This window comes from Rhinolophus sinicus, chromosome 7 (assembly GCF_057876585.1).
Source record: "Rhinolophus sinicus isolate RSI-liver-muscle chromosome 7, RSI-T2T, whole genome shotgun sequence".
In the NCBI taxonomy this organism is placed as follows: domain Eukaryota; kingdom Metazoa; phylum Chordata; class Mammalia; order Chiroptera; family Rhinolophidae; genus Rhinolophus; species Rhinolophus sinicus.
In genome coordinates this window covers 21225452-21247364 of record NC_142507.1, presented here as the reverse complement: position 1 = coordinate 21247364, position 21913 = coordinate 21225452, and the positions used below count along the sequence as shown (strand labels likewise).

General features: G+C 37.2%; 2 protein-coding genes across 15 annotated transcripts in view; one reads left to right on the top strand and one right to left on the bottom strand.

The window, feature by feature from the left end:
• The window catches only part of PLAG1 (PLAG1 zinc finger), a 44588-nt gene extending 30581 nt beyond the window's left edge, over positions 1–14007 (bottom strand). For 4 of the 5 annotated variants that reach the window (XM_088799428.1, XM_019711086.3, XM_019711085.3 and 1 more), the window contains exon 1: positions 13806–14000. The gene's annotated coding sequence lies outside the window, so the exon portion shown is untranslated. Of the gene's footprint in view, positions 1–13805 lie in introns of all 5 variants that reach the window. The other variant, XM_019711084.3, reaches the window with a different exon arrangement.
• Positions 14008–14336: 329 nt separating this feature from the next.
• On the top strand, positions 14337–21628 carry CHCHD7 (coiled-coil-helix-coiled-coil-helix domain containing 7). 10 transcript variants are annotated; one of them, XM_019711069.3, is made up of 6 exons: positions 14525–14678; positions 14787–14961; positions 15984–16082; positions 17304–17373; positions 19333–19431; positions 20189–21628. In XM_019711069.3, the coding sequence occupies exons 4-6, from the start codon at positions 17320–17322 to the stop codon at positions 20291–20293; spliced, it is 258 nt and encodes an 85-aa protein (XP_019566628.1). In that variant the 5' UTR covers positions 14525–14678; positions 14787–14961; positions 15984–16082; positions 17304–17319; the 3' UTR covers positions 20294–21628. The 10 variants fall into 10 exon arrangements, with proteins under 10 accessions (XP_074174703.1, XP_019566632.1, XP_019566631.1 ...); XM_019711073.3 differs by lacking the exons at positions 14525–14678; positions 14787–14961 and adding an exon at positions 14349–14518 and having other exon boundaries at positions 15984–16087; positions 19289–19431; XM_019711072.3 differs by lacking the exons at positions 14525–14678; positions 14787–14961 and adding an exon at positions 14358–14518 and having other exon boundaries at positions 19289–19431.
• The last annotated feature ends 285 nt before the right edge of the window (positions 21629–21913 follow it).

The following is a 21913-nucleotide window of genomic DNA, read 5'->3' as shown; positions in this document are numbered from 1 at the left end:
GGTTTAGGAAGAGGTGAGGACACAAAAGTCTGTAGGAGAAAGAGGATGGCTGGATGGAGGTGGCAGAGTCAAGAGAAGGCTTCAAACCATCTTGGCCTGGAGAATAGTGCACATCTCCACTGGCTGAATAAAAGGAGCCACAATTTCCATATTGAATGGGACAGGAAAAGAGATGGTGCGCCTAGGGCAGGAGCACAAAGCTTCTTAGCAGCTAAGAAAAGAAGAGGTTGGGGACAAATAAGGTTGGTGGTCAGTGGGAAACAGACAGTTGAATCTGATACTCCGTTTTCTCAGTGAACTTAGGGCAAAGATACCTAATGTCTATTACAGATTCTAAGTAGAATCCTTATTAGATTATTAGCTATTAATAGATTAGTGTTATTACAACATAAATATTACATATTTCTATTCTATTAAATATTAGAGTAAATATTAATAAAAGGAAATAATAATAGGTTAATACCATGTTTCCCCGAAAATAAGACCTAGCTGGACAATCAGCTCTAATGCGTCATTTGGAGCAAAAGTTAATATAAGACTTGATAGTAAAATAAGGTCATATAGTAAAATAAGACTGGGTCTTACAGTAATTTTTGCTCCAAAAGACACATTAGAGCTGATTGTCCAGCTAGGTCTTATTTTCGGGAAAACACGGTAGTCTATTACTAGAATATTAGACTCTTAGATTTTAGTTCTACGAGATAACTATTATCATTAGCTAGAATTTCATAGAGTGGATGGGGTTGTTTAGAAAACAAAAACTATGTAAGTTCTTACATGAACCAGGTTCTATACTGAAATTTTTTTCATGCACCACACCTCATTTAATACTTAGTCACCTATCTTCTCTGAGTCTCGCCTTCTACCTCTGCGAATGGGAGGTAAGCACCATACGCCAGGAGGGTTAGGAGTCACTATATGGAAGTGTGTGGACAGAAAGCAGAGTAAGCCTTTATCACAGCAGGTGATACTGCTGTTCCAGAGAAGTGGGTAACAGTGCTCAGCAGAAGCTAAGCAGCCTCCTTAGGTCCCCAGTGATGGATCAACAGCAGTATGTCTCCTTTGCTCAATGAGGGTGGCATCTGGCTTAGTGTCTGGCACAGTACCTGACCCTGAAAGGCATTCTGAATAAGAGATGGAAGGAAAGGTGTCCTGTATACAGATGTGGAGATGTTTGCGTACATAAACAGGCCTGGAGGCCCAGGAGGGGGTGAGGCCGAAGGTTTTCTGACCACAAAGCTGCAAAGCAGAGAGACCGCAGGAGAGGTAAGTGTTCACGGAAAGCGTACACTGGAGAGGAGAAGTAGTGCTCTGGGAAAGGCCAAACTGCTGGTCTTTAGAGACATGTGGACAAACAGGTGCCATCAAAGGAGGTGCTGGAAGGAACAGCAAGGCCAGGAGACAGGAGAGGAGGGCGTTTTCAGAAATGTGTCAAGTATTGCAGTAAAGATAACTGGGGATAAAATGGAAAAGATGCCACTAGGTTTGGTATGGGATAGGGAGGCAGGGGGAGCAGGGAAGCGGGCTACTGATGGGTATTCTCTTCAAACAGAAAATGATGGTTAGGATGGGTTAAAGAGGAAAAGGAGACGAAAGCAACAGAGACTGTTTCAAGGAAGTTAGCACTGATGGGAAGAAAGATACTTGAGGAGGAGGTGGGATGATGGCAAAGGTCTTCTATAATATTGTTTTTCCTTCATAGAGGCAGAAGATTGAAGCACACTTTGCAGCAGAGAGGAAGAGCTGGGCGGTACCTGGACGGGAGGGGTGAGTGGGCCAGAGTAACCGGGTTGGCTCCAGCAGCCCTGATGATGAATGCCTCTTGAGGCCACGGGGCCCAGTCTCCCCAACCAGACCAACTCTCCCTGAGACTCAACCAAGTGCTGAGGATCAGTGATCAGAGGACTGAGATAAAGGGACTGAGAATAGAGACACAGTTAAAAAAATGGCTTTACATCACTGAAGACCCAATTTTGACTTTCAGTGGGTCCCTCTCGCAACAGCATGAAAACCCTTCAGTGTGGTAATCAAGATCCAAAACATCCTGGCCCCACTCTCCCTTTCTAGCCTTATCTACTATCATTCTGCTCACTCCTGACTGACACTTTATTCTCCAGCTACAGAAGAGGACCCAGCATGTGCCACAGGACAAGGCTGGTTATCCTTTCCTTGCTCTTAGCTTTCCCCTCCCATTCCCTGCTCTAGGACCACCTTCCTCTGTGAATCAGTCACCTACTGGTATAAACTGCTCTTTCCTCTGTGCCCAGTTCGTTTAGGCCTCTATACTACCGTGTTTCCCTGAAAATAAGACCTAGCCAGACCATCAGCTCTAATGCATCTTTTGGAGCAAAAATTAATATAAGATCCGGTATTATATTATATTATATTATACCTGGTCTTATACTATAGTAAAGTAAGACCAGGTCTTATATTAATTTTTGCTCCAAAAGACGCATTAGAGCTGTCTACCCCTAGGTCTTATTTTCGGGGAAACGGTAGAAGTACTAAACCTACAACAGAAGTTCCAACTGAATAATAGAAAAGGCAGTTTCATGACGGTGGGCCTGAAAGAACGATGGGACCATTGATAAAATTACTTAAGTCTGAATTGCTAATTTTAGGGATGTTGAAAGTTTGAAATGGTTCATCCAGATGACTATGGCAAAGAGGCCCTTGAAAATGTACAGTACATCCTCACTTAGCCTCAGCAACAGGTTCTGCAACTTTTAAGCGAGATGACATATAAGGAAACCAATTTTACTATATGCTAATTGTATAAACAAGAGCTAAGTTCCTGTGGCAACTAATCAATGTAATAACAAAATGACACTGAAAGAAAAGATGCTATTCAAGGACCTGCTGTGTATCTAAACTTGATAGTGACAGCTTGAAAATGAGCCTAGTGATAAGATCTGAGTTATCTGCAGAGCAGTGGACCACCACTTTAAATCTGGATTATATTAACATTTCTGTAAGTCCACTCTCCTACCCATGGGCTCAATTTATTCTGGATTCTGACTTGACTTAATTTCTCTAACTCATCCCCACCTGCTCAAAAAGCTACAGCACAGAGTGCAAACTCTTCGGGCTGGCCAATCAAGGTTGTTCATAATGAGGCCTTAGAATACCTTTCTAGTCTTACCTTGCACTGCTCCCTAACAAACCATCCTCTCTAGTCAGACTGGTCTTCTTGGTGGCCATGGACAATAAACACATTTCTGGCTCAGCTGAAACCATTCATTTCACCATTCGTTTCATTCGTCCTCCTTCTTTCTGTCTATTCCTAACACACACCTTGTTCAAAGTCCACCTCAGGTCCCACCTCTCCTTTCCTTGAATACCTATAGTTTTCACTGTTTGTAACATTCATTTGGCATTTAAAAAAACACAGCTTTGTGACGTCTTTCATAGATCAACCCATCTTCCAAAAGCCATAAAAGAAAGACAAGGAAAAAGTAGAAGGCGAATACAAGGACCCTTATAGGGGCAGGAAGTTCTCTCCCCACTTCTGGCTCCCATTTGGAGTAAGAATTAAAAAAACTTCAAAAATATGGGACTTAAAGAACAGCTAAGAAGTGGATAGGAATGTGAGAAGAGCAGTGCAAAAAAACTGGACAAAGGAACTGTGGTCAAAGGGATAGCTACCGTCAAAGGTGGGGTGTGTCTCTAAATCCCCTAAACCTATAGAGAGAAGCACATGAATAACAAAATAGAGCTTCTGAACTTAACTTGGAATTGTGTGGAGTGATTGGGATGATACGATATATTGTACTGAATTATTTCAATTAGTGGTAAGATTATCAGTGACACTTCTATCTTGGAAGCCTAACATCTAAAAATTAAACAAACTAAATAATATTTTCAATTGTCACAATGCAAAATTATACTGTTTATTTGACTGAATCCACACAAAAATTCAAAAAGATGCTCATTATTCTAAAATCAGATGGCTTTGTTATAAATTTCTTTTAAAGCAAAAACTGATAAAACTGTACCTATTTAAGATCCTTAAATCCTGTAAAACAAAGTTTAGGTTTATAATCTTAAAAATCTCCTTTAACTTAGTAAGTTTATAAATTTTCCCCAATTCCTTATGTATAGCTGAAAAATAAGGAGACAAGCAGCACCTTTTAACTTGAGTTACTCAATGTCAACTTTATGACTGAAAATTTTATTTTTACACTAAATTGTTTTTAAAATAAATATATTAACTTCAATATGGATAAAATTTAAGTTTACAGTAGCAAATTAATGTATAATAATTAGCTGCTATGGCCTGTTCATTCTAAAGACTTACTTATGTAACAGAATTCCAGTTTCTGAAATCATTACTCCTTGCATACACATTATTCTTCTACTTCCTATCTGACAAGATTGCTGTGAGAATTTAATGAGGTAATATAGATTAAAAAGCAAAGACTGCTATCCAGCCAAAGTATTTTATGGCTGACGCACAGTGTTAATACTCAAAATATTTTGGGTGATATAATTTGAAAGTCATGTTGGCTAATGATTCAGGGAGTAATTTAACCAATCAAGTTAAGTTTCTTTTTCTTTTAAACAGAAACAGTCACTTTTTTGTGCTTATTTTTGGTTTTGCTTTTATAGAAAGAACTTTTAACTAAAACTTGGCTAAAATAAAAAATCTTGTAATAGCTCTCATCTTTAAAGGACCAGAATCTCCACATTCCTTTTTGATCAATTTCAAGCTATATTTAAAATGCTTGTCCAATTCTACTTTATTTTAGTGAAGTGGCAGACGAAACAGATAAAGCTATTTTACCTTTAAAATCCCCAAATTTCATTTTGGGCAGTGGAATGCCATATTTCTGAACAGTGTAACTTAAAAATCGAGATTTAGTACATTAGACAAAGAAGCAGAGTATACCCAAATATCTTTTAAATCTATTGTAATATGTGTGCTTATTTTCCAGAAGTGGTTTTGGATGTCATCGCTTGATAAAAAGCACAGAAATTAGTGCATTCAGTACTCAGGCACTGCCATACACAGGGTGGCAGCACTGAGAACAAAATACGAGCAAACAGCAGAACACTTGGAATGGCCAATGCAGGCATACAAATGTGCCTAAAATCTGATTATGAATATATTTCTTAGACACACGGGTATTCCTAAGAAATTCCTTTTAATTCTGGCAGAACTATCATGCATTTTGGAAAACCTCTTATGAGTCAGCCTCTGAATGTGATCAGTTGCACCTCTCTTAAAACCAATTGCTTTCTCTCTTCCTGCACTGGCTGATAAAAGGTGAACTGAGCATAATTAAATTTAAGTACTACATCAGACCCAATGTTTAAGTAGAGCAATTGGATCTCTAGTATATATTTAAAAATATAACCCGAGCTATAATGAAAAGATAGAAATTTTTAAAAAGAATAACAGAATCTTGGGAATAGGAATGCTCTTATTAAATAAAAGCAGTTAAAGTTTATAATAATTGTCTTAAGCAGGTTATAATGTCTAAAAAGAACAGCTTTTAAGGAAAACATCTGTAACACTGTTTAAAAAAACTAAAATATCCCTAAGAGTATTAAATGCTCAATGATTAAAAATTTCAAATACGATAGATATTTAACTGATATGGATTAAAACAGAACTAACCCGTTCATCACCATTTTTCTTTGAAAAATAACTCAAAATAATTATGATTTTTGAAGAAATTTTGCCCATATATTTGAAACCTAGATTTTCATTAATTGTCAAAGGATAGATGTTCAGGAACTTCTACAAACTACCAGACTTTTATATTTATTCACTTTGTTTACAAATTTCTAGGCATACAAAAATAGATTCAGGGACAAAAACAACTTTCCGTTAAAATTCCCTGTATTTCACAGCACATCAAGTTATCCAATTAAATGTTTAAAACTTCCATTCTATGTCTAATTAAATCTATTACTTGATAGTTTACTTTCATTTTGATTTGGGTAAATGATTATAATATATTTTACATGTAATATCTTTTAAAATGTGATGTATGAATATTTGTCTTATAACTTTTCCTTAAACGTAAAGTAAAGCAAATTACATTAAAAGCTAAACCTGATACATGTACTTTACACAGGGCATAGTTATATCAGTTATTTGTTTGCATGACAGTAGCTCTGAGGATGCTCAAGTTTTATGAAGCAGAAAAAGAAAAGCATAAAACATCACTAACTGCTGTCAGAGGTGTGCCATAGACTCATAGGCACTTTCCTTCTTTGAAACATTTTAAACTTTCCAAGTAAGAACTTACTTTCCAAGTAAGAACTACTAGGGCTGCTTCCACCTCTCTTGGTGTAATTAAGCTACCTATTTTATTGTATGTCTAGTTCTATTTTAGTGCTGAAACCCTATGTATTTGAATAGTGATTTTCAAATAAAATACTATTAATATTAGAAAAGAAACATAACTGAGATTGAAATTTTACTCAATTAAATTACCTCAGTAACAAATTAGAAAAATACATGAAAAACATTTTCTCAGATTTATTTAGAAAAAGTAATTTTAAAAGTACAAGGAAAGCAAATTCATGTTTGAGATATAGCTTATAATCAGATATGCTGGTCATATTAATATTTTTTTTAAGGTTATAATAGATCTTATCCAAATATATAAAGTGACAGCTCTCCTATAAACTGCAAATTTAGAACAAATTTAGTTGTAAAGGACCTAATTTCTCTTCTTTGGAATTGGAACAGGTAAAATAATTATATTTAGGAAATGCAAAAAGTAGCTTAAGAAGGGAATGTACTCTTATATAAAACAATACTTTCATTTCATTGCCTAAAGTTGATGAAAATAAAATCTATTATTATAACCCTTTTAGGGTGTGATGAAAAGTGACGTAGGCTCTATGTAATTCCAGCATTAAGACAATACAAGGAAATAAAATCAAGTTATTGAGAAAATCTAGCAGACTAAAATTCAACTGGTGCTATTTTGTACCTGCACATTTGGACTACCTTAAGCTTTCAGGTTCAATTTCTTAAAATTCTCCTGATTAAGAACAATTCAATCAACTTTTTACTAATGTATCTTCAAGTGAACAAAATTGACTTAAACATTTTCTAATGTTGTCTTTTAGGCAAAGGGGCAAAATTCCTCATTCTTTAATTGGTTTCTAGTTTAACAGTTTCTAAAAAAATATATCACAAAAGCAAAGGCTCTAATGTCTAACTATTGGTTAAAAAGATACAATTTTTTTTAAGAGTCAATGGCAGCCCTTTAGTTGTAGCATTTAATCTGAGAGTATTTCCATATTCAGAAACTAAAAGATAGGATATCATAAATAATCAATATGCACATGTGTAATTACAGTATTTTGAGACAATAAGTCAAATAGTTAATATTTGAAAATCTAAAATGAGTCTCTCAAAAAAGAGTTTAAGACTCTGTAATGGCAGATCATTCACAATTTGTAGAGGATTCGGTCTCTCTTTAAGAAAGGATGCCTCCTCTACCCTCAAAATATTATCTAGTACTAAAGGAAACTTCTAATCTCTGACATAACAGTATAATAGGTCTAGATTCTCCTTCAGAAATTCAATTGCTAATTAATAAATAAATGAGAAAGAAAATTCCTTTTATCGTCAGCATACACCTAAAAACATTCCAGAAATTAAGAACTTTGTTGGTGAATGTTTTTATTTTTACCTGTGAAAAGCTTTTTAAATATTATTAAGTCTGTAAGAAACGACTTTAATTTGCCCTAAAAAAGTCCACAAAGTACACTCTTCATAGACTAAGGTTTTAAAATTTATTTCATTAACTTAACAAAAAGTTTTAAACTTTCTGATGAAGAATGAAAAAAACAATTTTCAATAACTTCTAAGATTTTTCAGAACACTTCACTTAGGTACACATTTAAAATAATCTTTAAAATCTCTTAAAAATAGCAGAAAACAATTTTTCTTATTTAAAAATAAAGAATTCTAAATACACTACAAATTCGTCTTAGAATTCAATTTAGTTTAATTCAAATCTAAGAATAGATAGAGGAAAGCCTTTGGGGGAATCGATTTTTGAAAGGTTATCATAAAACGAGCAATCTGTATTAAAAATATTCTCTTACAGATTCCCCCAATTATCACTCTCATTTTGGGGGGTAAGTTTATTATCTTTGCTTTGTAGTTAGTTATTCTTTATTCACATAAGTCAAAATTTTTAATTCAACATTTTAATTTTATTCTGAAATTCTCATCTACCTGGTTGTTTCCCATCAATGCTGGGAATTTTAGTCCATACTTATGTTCTTGTTATACACTTTCATAACATAAAACTCTTACTTTTAAAAGGCATCAAAAAAGAACATTTTTGCTTTCTACCACCTTCACATTTTAGGTTTTCTATGTTTTTAGAAATAGTTCTCACAAAAAAATGCAAGGAAACATTTTCAGCAAATTGCTTATCCTATTGACCTAGGATGTAACTGCTAAGTTCACTCATTCTACATACACACACATATTTCTTATGCAGTCATCTCAAATTCCCAACACACACTGTGGTTAGTTTTAATACCATCATCCTGCAGTAACTCTGTTTATTAGACATCCAGGGACTTTTAAATACTAACAATTTTCATGCAGTATCACACCACCTCACTTTTAAACATGAGATATTTTTATAAAAATGGGTTTTTGTTTTCTGATAAACATTAACAAACACCAAAAACTTCCGCACCTTAACAACAACAAACACAAAATCACAAACAAAATCAGAAAACAAAAATACCAAAGCACCTTTGGTAGTTCCACATCATCATATACTTGTCAATACCACCCTGGAAAGAGGAGGCAGGGACAGGTGTACACATTGAGAATGCAAATCTCTGGGCAGCAGGCCAAGCGATTCAAAAATCAAAATCAAATTATTCCTCTGTAATAATTTCTACTAGGCTTTCATTCATGTATACTTCTCATAAATGCAAATGTTAATAACTGTACACCAATACTTTAATAAAATAAGATCTAACATTTTTCATTTAATTTCTTAAATTATATTTGAAAATTAAATTTGTTAATGAACTGTAAAAGTTGTCCTGTTATAAATGAAAAGCAGTAACACAGTAGATGTCAGGTTCAGGCATTTCAAAAAAAATGAGGCAAAAAAAATACAAGAAGTAAAAATTAGTTACCTTCAAAGTGGTATTATTGTAAAATGGAAAAGATTCCCATGCCTGAATCTAAAATCATAGTTAACTTTACAGTCCATCAATTTGATGTACCCTGCTCTCACATTTAACTTATTTGTAAATACTTTTCCAAGGCTACCTAAATACTTACTAATTGATTAAATATGCTGCCTACATTAATTCCTCTTAAAATTAGAAAAAATTGAAGGTCCACTTTTGGTTTTTTGCTGTGGCTGATCTATTTTGAAAGTATTCCATTTTTCAGAAAAGGTGTTTATCAGGTTCTTAAAACATTTGAAAAATAGCTCAAGGGACAATTTATAGCCCTTTTACCTTTAACATATTCACTATCTTTGTTGAACAAATTCAGTTGTCCTTTACTTCTTTTGAAACTCTTCCCTCACTCAAATAACTAAAGAATCTAAAATGTTATCAATATAAAGAGAAAAAAATTTATATTGATCTCTTACACATTTGGAAACACATCAAAAATAACAAGTATTACAGGCAGTGTAAGTAAAGTTATTCAGTAAAACTTTTTTTTCCTTTTTCTTGAGAGAGAGAGAGAGAGAGAGAGAGAGGGGGAGAGAGAGAGAGAGAGAGAGAGAGAGGGAGAGAATAACAGGTAATTTTTCATATATCTTAATTTTCCAAAGAATAGTATTGTAAATAAAAAATATTAATGCATTCCTAGAAGGAATCAATATTTTGATTACACAGCTCAAGAGCCGAATGATTATTGAAACAAAATTTCAAAGACAGTTATAGACACATTTCAGTTATCTGGCTTTTCAAATCTCAAAGATAGGCATTTTACATTTAATTTAGCAAATAACAATTTAATTCTGAGAAATAAATTTTCCAGAATACCAAACCTAAAAATATACAGCAACAACTAGGATTCTGTTAAAAATGAAGGAAAAATCTCCCACCTTTGTATAACATTAAAATACAGAGCATCCTTAAAAATTTTTAACTATATTGATAAAAGCAAATTCAGTAACTTATTTAGCTATAAGATGTCTGCTTATTAAAATATTTTGGTTATAATAAATATATAGATATACAATTTTATCAGTATTAGCACACATTTATAAATCATCTTCCACAGTAGCTAAATTCCTTATAGAATTTCAAATAGCAAAATTAGGCATATAAATTTCAAATAAGAAACTCAGTCTATGAGGTTTCTGTAATTCTAACTGAAATAAAGATTTTGAATATACAATATCCTTAGATTATTTCTATAAATTGGTATAATTTAATTATAGCTTCAGAAAAAGGATGTTCAATGGGTAGTATTTTTAAGGCATTAAAAAAGCTCGATCAAACAAATTCAAATTAGACATTGTGCTGTGCCCTATCTAAAGAGGACTCTCTAAGGAATTACAGATTTTATACTTGTGCACTGAGAGTGCATTTTCTAATTCAGACAAGTAGCTAGTTAATGTCAAACCCAAACCCAAAGAAGGTTTTATATCACCTTTTGTGAGAGAAAAAAACCCCGCAACACCAGCACTTTTATTTAGGTTGACAAGAATCATAACTTGAAGTGTCCAAACAACCTGATTAACTCAATGGTCTAAAATAACTGGAAGAAATACTTTGCCTTCACTTTTACAGAAATTGAATTTATTGATATTAGTATTTGGTTTGTCATAGTGGCAACTAGTCAAGATCTTAAAAACTCATTTATTTTAAACATATAGCCTAAATCTGACTACTAGTCAATGTAACAGTCTTGAGCCAAAATACAATAAAAATGTAAGATAAACTTCAAAGGTTTTATAAGTATTAATGGCATTCTGAAATCGCTGGACAGAAGACTATTTTGGGGAGGGAGAAAGTTTCTCTTCTCCAACGATTGTTTAATCACTTTCCAATCAATTTTGATTTAACAGTGATTCATGAGATTAATTTTTTAATGAGTTCTTATAAAGTTGTAATTGTTTCCAAAATCAGAAACCACAAGATGATGTACTCAAACACTGCATCGATTTAATGCTGTTATGGAGGTAATTTACAGAAAGGTGCAGATAAGAGCCCAATTGTGAACACCAGCTAATATACAATGGATTCCAAAATAACAATTTGTTTGTACAGTACGGTAAGAAAAAATACTCTGTATAAGAAGTCTAAAAATCCAGTTCTAATTATAATCCATTTCTACAAATCCACAAAAACAAAAGAAAATAGGCATTCATTTCAGAAACTCCATATACCTGTGGAAAACGGAACACAAGTAATTTTTATTCCAGATTAACCTTAATCCCAAATAGAATACAGCTAACAATTTACATATTCTAAATTTTGAAAATATTATAAAAATCTAAACCATTAGAGATGACAATAGTTTGTAATCAGTAAATATTTCCTGTTAAATAACAAATACATAAACTTAAAAGAGGCAATTGATAGGTCTCAGGATTTTAAAATCTTTTAATTTCAAAGGTGCAGTTACAGCATGTGTATACAGGATGGGCTTTAAAAATGGGTATACGTAAACTTTTCCATGGTGTTAGTGTATGTACTTTTTTTTCCTTAAAGAAATGCCTATTGCTTACAGAATCTTCACCACTCTGTCTACAGTTTTCAACCAGAAGTCCTCATTATACCTTAAGCCAAACTGATTATTAGGTATTTTACAGCTTTTTACAAAATGGCTGTAAAATCACATTATGGGCATACATAGCTCTTTGATCTCACTGCACAGAATTCATAACTGTTCAATAATACTATACCATTACACCACACACCTTAAACTATTTCCATTTTTCCACAATTCCTTCCAAAATCAGCTTCCAAAGCAAAGCAACTTAACATGAAAAGTTCCTGGGAGGGCTTGTTACACAAAAGAACAATTTGGAAACAAACTAATCTACACAATATCCATCTTCTGTTGAGCTTGTTTATCCCTCCTTTCCCTCCATCACTCCTAAAGGTGGGTGCACTTGAGTAATGGAAAGAGAAGGCTCTTCTATCACCACACACCCTCCCAGTACCTCTGCTTTTGGTCCTCAGACATTGACTCTGTGTAGGTGATGAAAATCATTAAGAAAAGAGAAGCTGTCCCTTTAAAATGCCCTGCTGTGTCCCATATCCCACGTGGAACCAACATCAGTAGCACTTTCCCATTAACTTCAATGTGATGCAAGAGGCACCATGCTTTTATATACATAAAACCAGAAAACCTCAGCTAACATTCTTTACTGAGGATGAACAGGTGAAGCAAACGTGTCAGGAAGGGTGAAGCCAAGCAACTCCCCACCCCTCCCCAAAAGGTGCTCCAGTCTTGCACTCCAGTCTCTTAGTGCAACATCACCTCTCTACCCCTCCTCCGTAGAGCCTAGTTTAAAGAAAGGAGGGAGCCACTAACAAAACCTGAAGCATAAATGCGACGAAAATGCAGTTTAAAGCCGGAAAGGTTTATTCTTCCAATCACACATATTAACTCTATTAAGAAAAATGGCATCACTTTTTTCTCTACCAAACCCCCCCAAAACCGCAAAGATCATCAAAAGAGAGTTATAAAATAGCAAATATAGTGTTTATCTTATCTCAGATCAGTCCACATTACCAATAAGTTTAGCAGTTTCTGCACTACCACCTCCCCCCTCCCTCCTCCTCCTTCTCTTGCATCGGATTTTCACGTTTTCTCATTGTCGGTTGAGTTATAAAAGGCTTTTGCCCTTCGAAAGTTTTAAAAAATAAATAAATATTAACTCCTTGGTCCCTGCAAAGTCAAAATGGACTTCAGGGGAAAGGCGGTTCATACTTTTACCTTTAGCGAGAAAAGGGGGAGCATCCCGGATTTTTAGGGATTTTTTGCGATTTTTTAAAAATTTTTATTTGGTTATATGCCTGAGTTCTCCCTCCATTTTGGTTGTTTATGATACTGACAACAAGCTGTCCCTGCTCTGTGCAGATCTCCTGCTTTCATTTAGCACCCCCTCCCCCTACCCCCCCCTCGCAGCCACACATCCAGGGTTCACACCTCCCCGAAGACCCCGCACCCGGACCCCGACTCGCCCACCTGAGGAAAGGGCAAAAACAAATTCATTTCTCCAAAAAAGAAAAACCTCTTTTGAAAAAGGGGCAAAGTTACCCCAAGTCACTCAAAGTGCCCCCCAAATATTGCCGACTGCGGGTTTCCGCCAGGCCCTTTGGGAAGCGACCTTCCCCCGGGATGTTTTGGTGGAAAATGCGGAGAGTTTACTCTCAAAACTGAATTTATATTAATTTTTCCCTTATTTTTCGGGTCTCTAATGTCTTCCGCTCTCGCTGCTGCCGCTGCCGCTGTCACAATATTCACAGCACCAGAGAGGAGGAGGAGGAGGAGGAGGAAAACTTTTCAAACTTTCCAGACCCTGAATAAAGGGGTTTTTTTTTTTCCCACCGACCTCACCTTTGGGTCTCCAGCCGCGTCGCCCCCTGCCCTGTCAGAAGCGACTTCGGGAGTCCTCACACCCTCGCTTAATTATTTTATTTTATTTTTTATTATTATTTTTCTCTCTGGGGTCCTGAGCAGGGGCTGAGAGTAGCACAAACTTTTCCTCCTCCTGCCGCCGCCGCTGCTCCTCTGCCCCCTCGGCTAGTCCCATAATTTAAATAACCCTGATATTTCTCCCGCTAAACGCCTCTCCGCCGCCCCGGACTCCGGGAGAACTCACCGCGGGGCTTTAACATCCTCCCTCCGGCCCGTCCGCCGCCTTTACACCGCCCGCGGAATTTCTAATAATTTTTTTCTCATATTTCGGGCTGGACGCGGCGGGCCTGGAAATTGTTTCCTTACGCCTCTTTCCAGCAGCCATTGTAGTGTATGCGCTGCCCCTGCAGCCCAACTTGCAGCTGCCGCCGCCACCGCCGCCGCCGCCGCCGACGTCGCGCCCACCACCGCCTCCCCGAGCCTGCTCGGCCACCGCCCCCGCCTCCCGCCGGCCCGCCCCCGGCCCCCGCCCGCCGCTGTGCCCGCCCCCCGCGCGCGCTCCGCCCTGGGCCGGGCCAGTAGGCGCTGCCGCCGCCAGGGATGGGCTCGCCTATTGGCCTATGACGCGGCCCATCAAGCAGAAGTGTTAAGAGGCGGGCGGTGGCACTGGGGGCGCGGCGGGGCGGGGGAGGGCGGGACCGCGCGCGCCGCTCCGCCCACTCCTCCCTCCCGAGCCCTCCTCCCACCAGCTGGGGGTGGGGCAAGACCCGCCCGCCCCTGTCGTGCAAGGCCCCTCTCGGCTGTCAGTCTGGCAGCGGCGCGCGCCGATTGGTCCGCTGGCCACTGGGGAGCGGGGGCAGCAAACTAGGATGCGCACTACTTAAGGTCTAGCTGCGTGAGCCATTGACGTGTTTGGAGCTGGAGACGGCCCGGGCGCTGGCGAAGCGGTAACCCGAGGTGAGTGGTCCCGCGCCCCTCCCTCCGCGGCGGCTGCAGTGAAGGGGGAAGAGAAGGCCGCACCTAGGTCGCATCGGGGCCGAATCCACTTCCGCGCGAAGTCGCTTCTACCAGGGTTAGCCGCACCGCGGGTCCCTTTCCGTCGCTCTCGGCGATACAGGTCTGTTCGGGCGGGGGCGAAGAAGGTGACCCCTGCCCGGGCACCCCCAGCTCTTCCTTCATCCTCCTTCCCAGCTTTTGAAGCGTAATTGCCTGCTCCCACCCCCAGTTTCCTGCGTTTTCCTCGCTCCCAGCCCCACTTGGCACTGTCTAAGGTCGAAGCAAGGTGTGTTCACCTGTGCCCGCTATCCACCATTGGACAGACAGGCAGCATCGCGGAAGGCAGCGAGGCCTCGGGCTTGTATCTCTCCCGTTTCTTCATTCGATTTCCTTGCCTCCCTCCGGTATGCCACCCTAACTTCCTGCCACCCTGACTCTGCACCTATCAGTGGGTGAAGGGCTTTAGGTTCTTAACATGACGTGCTTCACCCTCCCAATAGTTGCACCTGCATTTTATCACAACCACAGACCCTGTCTACTTTCTGGCCAGCATGTGGCATGGACATGTTCAGTAAGGTCCCTTCCCCCTCCTCTTTCATAGCTCCTTGGAGGGTGGGTACTTGAACAACTGGATGGGAAATAAAGAAATACTTTTTTTAAGTAGTTTGCCCTTTGGAGAAGATTTGTTCCTGACACCGGCTGTGCTTGTTTGTGTGGCCTCTCCAACTTTTTGGTTTTCTTTCTGGCAAAGTAGAGCTTTGGAACATTGTTTAGTACCTTCACAAAGTAGATGAGGCCTCTCTAACTGACTCTTGATCTTGCCCTTTAGCCCCACTTGTCACTGTAAATTGACATTTCCAGTTAATACATCAGGAATTTATGCAAAGAAGGTGACATTCGAAAATCCAAACTTAGCTTGACTTGTATTTAGAATTCGGAAGGGAAAAGAAATGAAATGTGAATAAATTCATGCTGCAAAACTAATTGGGGTATGTGTGATGTTACCTAGATATTTTTTTTAAATCCTGACTAATGATGATAATAAAATGCACAGTAGGACGCTTTCATGTAAGGCATGCAACCTGAATTTTTACTATGTCTGATCCTTGTTGAGATTATATCCAAGGAATATGAACAGCTAAACAGAGTTCTGTGTTCTCACATCATAGAGTAGCTATAAAAAGCAAAGCTATGAATATCATCTCTCTAGGAAGAAGTCAAGCCTGCAAAAGAATTGTGTTCAGTAGAGGAAGATGCTTTTAGATATAGTTGAACAGCATCTTAAATTTCCTTTTTGCCAAGAAGTTTCTGTTAGCCATCTTCATGTATTGCCAATGAAAATCATAAAATAAAAGGATTACTTAGTCTGTATGTAAAGTTAAAGGACCCCGAATGACTAAACTTTTTTCCATCCTTCTTTGCAAAGGTTGGTCTCTTTTAGCCTGGACAACCTGATGTTTACCACAACAAAAGAAACTGAACTAGGTGACTCTTGACTGAGAATACCTTCACTTTTCAGGAGCTTGTAAGGTTTGATTATTTTTCTTGAATGTACTTCATTTCTTTTAACACGACTTATGGTTTTTGATTGTCCCGTCTTGGGCAAGGAAAGGAGAAACCATTTCATACAAAAATTCTGACCTCTGTGTGGTTTTACAGACATAGTTTTTATTCTGTGGTATTTTGTAGGTCATAGTACATTATTTGCTGGCTTCTCCTTCAATCTTTAGCTGGAAGATGATTAAGCTAGATCAGGATTTGGGAATATAAGTTAAATCAGCTCCTTAAACTTAGTGCCGAGCATTTAAAAATATTTGTGGCTGGCTTATCCATGGTATACCAATATATTGAAACCAAAAAAGAAAAAAAAAAATCACTGAAATATTTAAGTTAGTTAATTATTGGTTTTTAAATGTTTTTTAGTTTCTTTCTATAACCTTTCTTTGAAGATAATAGGCATACCAGTTTCAGTTGAACTCCATTATAGAGAGCAATTGTCCTGGGATATAGTTGACATACCTTTTATATTAATACATAACTCGACATGGAATCACAAAATGGCTCTTAGGAGACTGTGATCACCTTCAATTGATAAAGATTTCTGCAGGCTGTATCTGTAAGGCTTGAGTTGAAGATTAATGAATCACACACAGTAGCATTCCCTGATTCCTTCAACCCAGGGAAGTATCAAATAGATAGAAGATGCCACTGGAAGTAAAGTTTCAACTCTTTTTTTTTTTTTAAACTTTCCGAAATGTCAACTAAGCAGTAGCTTTCTGTTTTGGTATGTTGGCCACCACAGTGCTGGCCATAGGTTCTTTAGTTAACAAATGTTTTTGCTAAAGATGAGTTGAACTACATTATTCAACAGTGTTTTGTATAATCAATATGTAATAAGGAAATAATAGAGTGCATGCTTAGGTTTTGTTAGTATATTTAATTGCTTAATCTTGAGAAATAAGAAGAAAGCTGAATTATAGCTGAACTATCTTTCTTTCTGGACATTATAATGAAATTTCAGTAGATGTATTTAAATATGGCCTTTATGCTGAGGCACCAGGGCAATCAGTGCAAAGGAAAAACACATCAAAGTCTTTATTCTCAAAATACAGAGGATACACAAAATTCCTCACTATATAATCAGTATGCCCAAATTAATTTTCAAGTAATTATGGGGCTAATGAGATTCACTGATTCATTTTCTGTCATCCACTGTATAACTCTTTCCCCCAACATCTATCTGCAGTTAGAAGACCGATAGGATGCCCCTGGTAGCACGGAGGCTGAGAGATCCTGACATAAATCCTTGCTTGTCGGTAAGGTGGTTTGCTTTTAATTTTAATGAGCGTTAAGTTGGAAAAACAGGCTTCTTCTGATTTTGTGGGCATCTGTTTTCTGCAGTTCTTTTTTCTCATGTTTTTCTCAGTTTATTTGCTTTTTAATTTTAATGGGATTTTTTTTAATATAGAAGTTTTACATTTCCTCCTATCCAGACATCCAGTACATATTCACTTAGATCTTTTAACTGTTTTTATTTGTTGTTATTTTTCATTAATTTAGTTATTAAAGGATAGTTGACTTATTAGTTTCAGGTGTACATTCGACATTTATATACCTTCTGATGTGATCACGATAAGTAGTTACTGTCTGTCACTGTACAAAATTATTAGGGTGTTATTGACTATATTCCCTGTGCTGTACATTACATCCCCATGACTTATTTATTTTGTAACTGGAAGTTTGTACCTCATCTATTCTCCTTCACCTTTTTCTCCCATCCCTTCACACCCCTTCCTTTCTGGCAACCATCAGTTTGTTCTCTGTATCTACTGTACCAGTCTGTTTCTGTTTTCTGCAGTTCTTTTAAAAGTTATTTCTGTACAAAAAAATATTCCTAGCCAGCGGATCCTTATTTCGCTAGAGCACTTTTAAGATATTCATACTATAACTAACAAAGATTTATCTCTTTTAAGTTTCTCTTGTTTGTATACTATGCAAGCATTTAGTTGTCACTGTAATATTAGACAAACATATGTAAAACTGAGGGAAATTTTTAGTCCAGACATGGAAATTGGCAAGTGTGATATTTTTAAAACTGTGCTGAAATTTATGTTTTAATAGTAATAATTTCATCATGTTCTTGAGACTACCTGGCTGAGAGTAAGGGGCTGAGAATAGATTTTGCCTATTTAAAGCCTAAAGGTTTTCACAGAGATATCACATAAATATAATGTTTTGTTGTAATAATAAGCTTTTATTGGCATTTATTTGGTATGACTAGCAGTACTAACTTATGGCTTTGTCACCCTTGAATAATGCGGGCCTCAGATGGGGCTAAGAAAATGATAGTCCCTGATCCTATATGCATTTTCCAAATAAATGTACACATTCGTTAACTATTTAGCATAGAAATTTAGATTTGTTCTGTGTATTCGATGGTTTCAACTGCTTTATTAAACCTCTTTAGATAGAATATATTTCTTAAATCTATGAAGCAAATTACCCACCCTTTCAGTTAAAGCTTTCCTTTAGGTGACCATTCAGAATCATACCTTTCACTTTGAAGTTTGTTATCCAATCTACTTCCAGTTCACACAGCTTAAATTTAATTCCCAAATGGCAGATACTCTTCTTTGAACTCATAGTCCTGTGTTGCTCACTTTGGTTTTGAAGTGATATTAATGATATCTATTAAAATTGCTTACACAACAGTGTATTTACTTGCATACTGAAGTGAATGATAGCCAAAATACATTGACATTGAAATAAATGGTGTTAATTTAAATTGCATTGGTGCAGACCAGTTATGAGTGATTTACTTGCAATCTAGAAACCAGCATTAACATCAAACATTCAAGTCAAAGTGAGAACTTGGAAAAGCCGGAGAGCTGCTCTGAGTTGGGAGCCGATTTTGATTCTAGCTGCACAGCAGTAGTTTGGAGCACGTTGTACCTTGCCTCACTCAGCTTCTTTGTTAAACGGTTACTAGGTTAAATGATCTCAGTCAGTGATTCAGCTCAAATTCTTGTGATTAGATATTCAGAAAACTGACCCAAACTATGAAAAGGATGTCTGCCCTCGGCAGAATGAGTGCTGGAATAGTTGGAAAGATAATTCAGTTTTTGTTCATTAAAAGTTCGTTAAAATGAATAAAAAGGAACTATTTCATATTAGCTGCTTTGGTGGGAAGCAGCTTCAGAAAGTTTTTAGGTTTTGTTTGTTTTGTTTTAGATCCTATTCCATCTCTCAAATGACGCCTGTCTTACATATTTAAGGAATCTGATGCTTCTACGAGATGTATGGATGAAAATAACTATGATAGGGAAAGGTGTTCCACTTACTTCTTGAAGTACAAAAACTGCCGGAAATTCTGGGTAAGTCTAACTTTGTTAGGTGAGTTAGAGTCTAACTCATCTCTTAGGCTTGAAACTAAAGCCTGAAATTAGCACCTACAATCCTTTTTTTGGGATAGCTTAGGGAGACTTAACTTTTCTACTTTATCCTCAGTGTGTTATTTTAGCCTAAAGAATCCTTGAATGCTCTTCGTAGCTGCCTTATCCCACTCCAAGGAATAAGGATAGAGTTCTAATATAGGTGGTCATCCTAGGTGTGTAAATACCTGCAGCCCTAAAACAATAACCTTGTTATAATTTTAGTTCTTTTTTGGAGATGAACAGAATGGATAACTTGTCATAACACATATTAAGCTTCCATTTCTGCCTCCTTTTCTCCCACCACCACCCAGGGTAGTTTAATATGGTCCCATTTTCTTGAAAGATTGGCATGTAATTTCTGTTTCTGTGAGCACTGGACCCAGCTCCTTCCTTTCTCTCTGCTAAATTAAGTGTTGGTTTCATTAATGGACAGAACACTTGTGCTCTTATAGTTAAACAGCATATCCTCATCCCAGTTATAATTAACATATTCCTGTGGGAATAATCACTTCTGTGTAATTGTTAATAGTTTGAAAACTTTATCTGGAGTCCTAGAATCCATTTTTTGGATTTTTTTTTAAACTTGGCTTTTAGAATTTCCTTTTTGAGGAAGCAGTAATAATTTACTGGCAAATGACTGGCATTTAATACATGACTAATTTCGGTTTCTTTTTCTTTTTTTTATACCTACACACAGAATTCTGTCATGCTCAAGAGAAGACAGAATGGAGTGAAGCCACCTATGCCTACAGCAGTAGAAAGAGACGAAATCTTGGGAGCAATGGGAAAGATGCCCTATTGAATGTTTGCATTAAAATTGTTTATTTAAAAGCAGATGAATATTTTCAATTAATGATGACGATAATCTTCTAGGACCTTATAGGCCTTACCCAGACAGATCTCAAGTTCTTAAATTACGTTAAGCCCGTGTCCTTTGTGTTAGCTCTCGGTGCCAGGATGATAGTGTGCCCCTGCTGACTGTGCTGTGTCACTGAGTTTACATTACTTCCTTCCTGGAGTCAGGGGAGTGTTAGGAAAGGCTGCATGACGAGTTGAGCGTTTCCTCCGGGTCTTGAAAGAAAAGTAAGATGTGAACAAGTAAAGACGTAATGGGGATGAAAGGAAGGCAGTGTTTCCTGTGAGCAATGACATGATGGGAGGAAAGCATGAGCCAAATTCAGGGGGCTGTCCGTAGACCGTTCCACCTAGAGTTTAAGGTGGGTAGGAGTGCCGGGCGGGAAGACTCGGGAGGTAAGTTAAGAGTGCATGTCTGGTGGGCCTCAAATCTGATGCTCATTACTAAGATCTCTGTCCTTACTTAACTCACTTTTTAAATTAGGTTAGTACATTCACCAGGCGGGAAGCAGGAGTGCAGGAAGGCTGTCTTCAATAAATAGCATGCAAGAGACTGGTGTTCTTTATTTTCTTTCTTTAAAGAAAGGCCTGGTTAAAGTATTCTGTGACTAAAATTCATAAATATTGATTAACTTTCTGAAGGCATGCCGTGTTTCCCCGAAAATAAGACCAGGTCTTATATATAGTTTTGCTCCAAAAGACGCATTAGGGCTTATGTTAAGGGGATGTCATCCTGAAAAATCATGCTTCGGCTTATTTTCCGGTTAGGTCTTATTTTTCGGGGAAACATAGTAGTAGTATGCCTTGAACCATGGTAATGGGGGAAAAAGTGAGTGTCTTAGAAGTAGGATTTCTATTTTCAGGATGAGATGGGCAGGAAAGGGTATGAGGTTCATCAGGTGTTTGCAACACTGGGATGAAAGTAGAGTTCAACTTCATTGTGATAAAAAAACAAGAATGGTATGGTGAGCAGGGTGGATTGTGTAGCAGCTCTCATATCCACCGGCTTCTAAAATCCAGTTTGTTTCATTTACAGAATAGTTTTATAAAAGACATTTAATAAAAGTTAACGTGTACTAGAAAATCAACGAAAACAATAGATGTGTCCTTTTTCTTCATCTGGTCCAGGATCAAGAGTATAATTTTAATGGCTGCTAACAACATTGGTCTTAGACCAAAACACAGCTTAGATGTTTTTAAGTCATAGGACCTTGATTGTTAAATGTGATTCTAATGGAATAAAATGTGATTTCATTTTGAATAAAATTTTATTCAAATTTTTGGATTGAGAAATTCTTTGATTTGTATTGATTGCTCTGAAAATGATGGATTAAAATAGGACCTGACAAGCAATTAATGCATACTTGGGTGAGAAGCATTTCAGTACTTTTAAGTATGGTTGTTTAAGGGTTTGGAATTTAAATGGCACCTCTTTAAATGTACATACCAATATCAACATTCGTCCTATAGCTATTCGTTCTGGCATTGCTCTTTTTTAAAATAGCAACTTTGTTGAGATACAATTCACATTTTATAAATCACCCATTTAAAGTGTCCAATACAATGG

What these genes read in the sequence shown, in the direction of transcription:
- CHCHD7 (XM_019711067.3), top strand. Translation starts at nt 17,320, where the DNA reads ATGCCCCTGGTAGCACGGAGGCTGAGAGATCCTGACATAAATCCTTGC. An exon ending in ACATAAATCCTTGCTTGTCG is followed by an intron (nt 17,374 to 19,332) that starts GTAAGGTGGTTT and finishes TACATATTTAAG; the next exon opens with GAATCTGATGCTTCTACGAG. An exon ending in AAAACTGCCGGAAATTCTGG is followed by an intron (nt 19,432 to 20,188) that starts GTAAGTCTAACT and finishes ACCTACACACAG; the next exon opens with AATTCTGTCATGCTCAAGAG.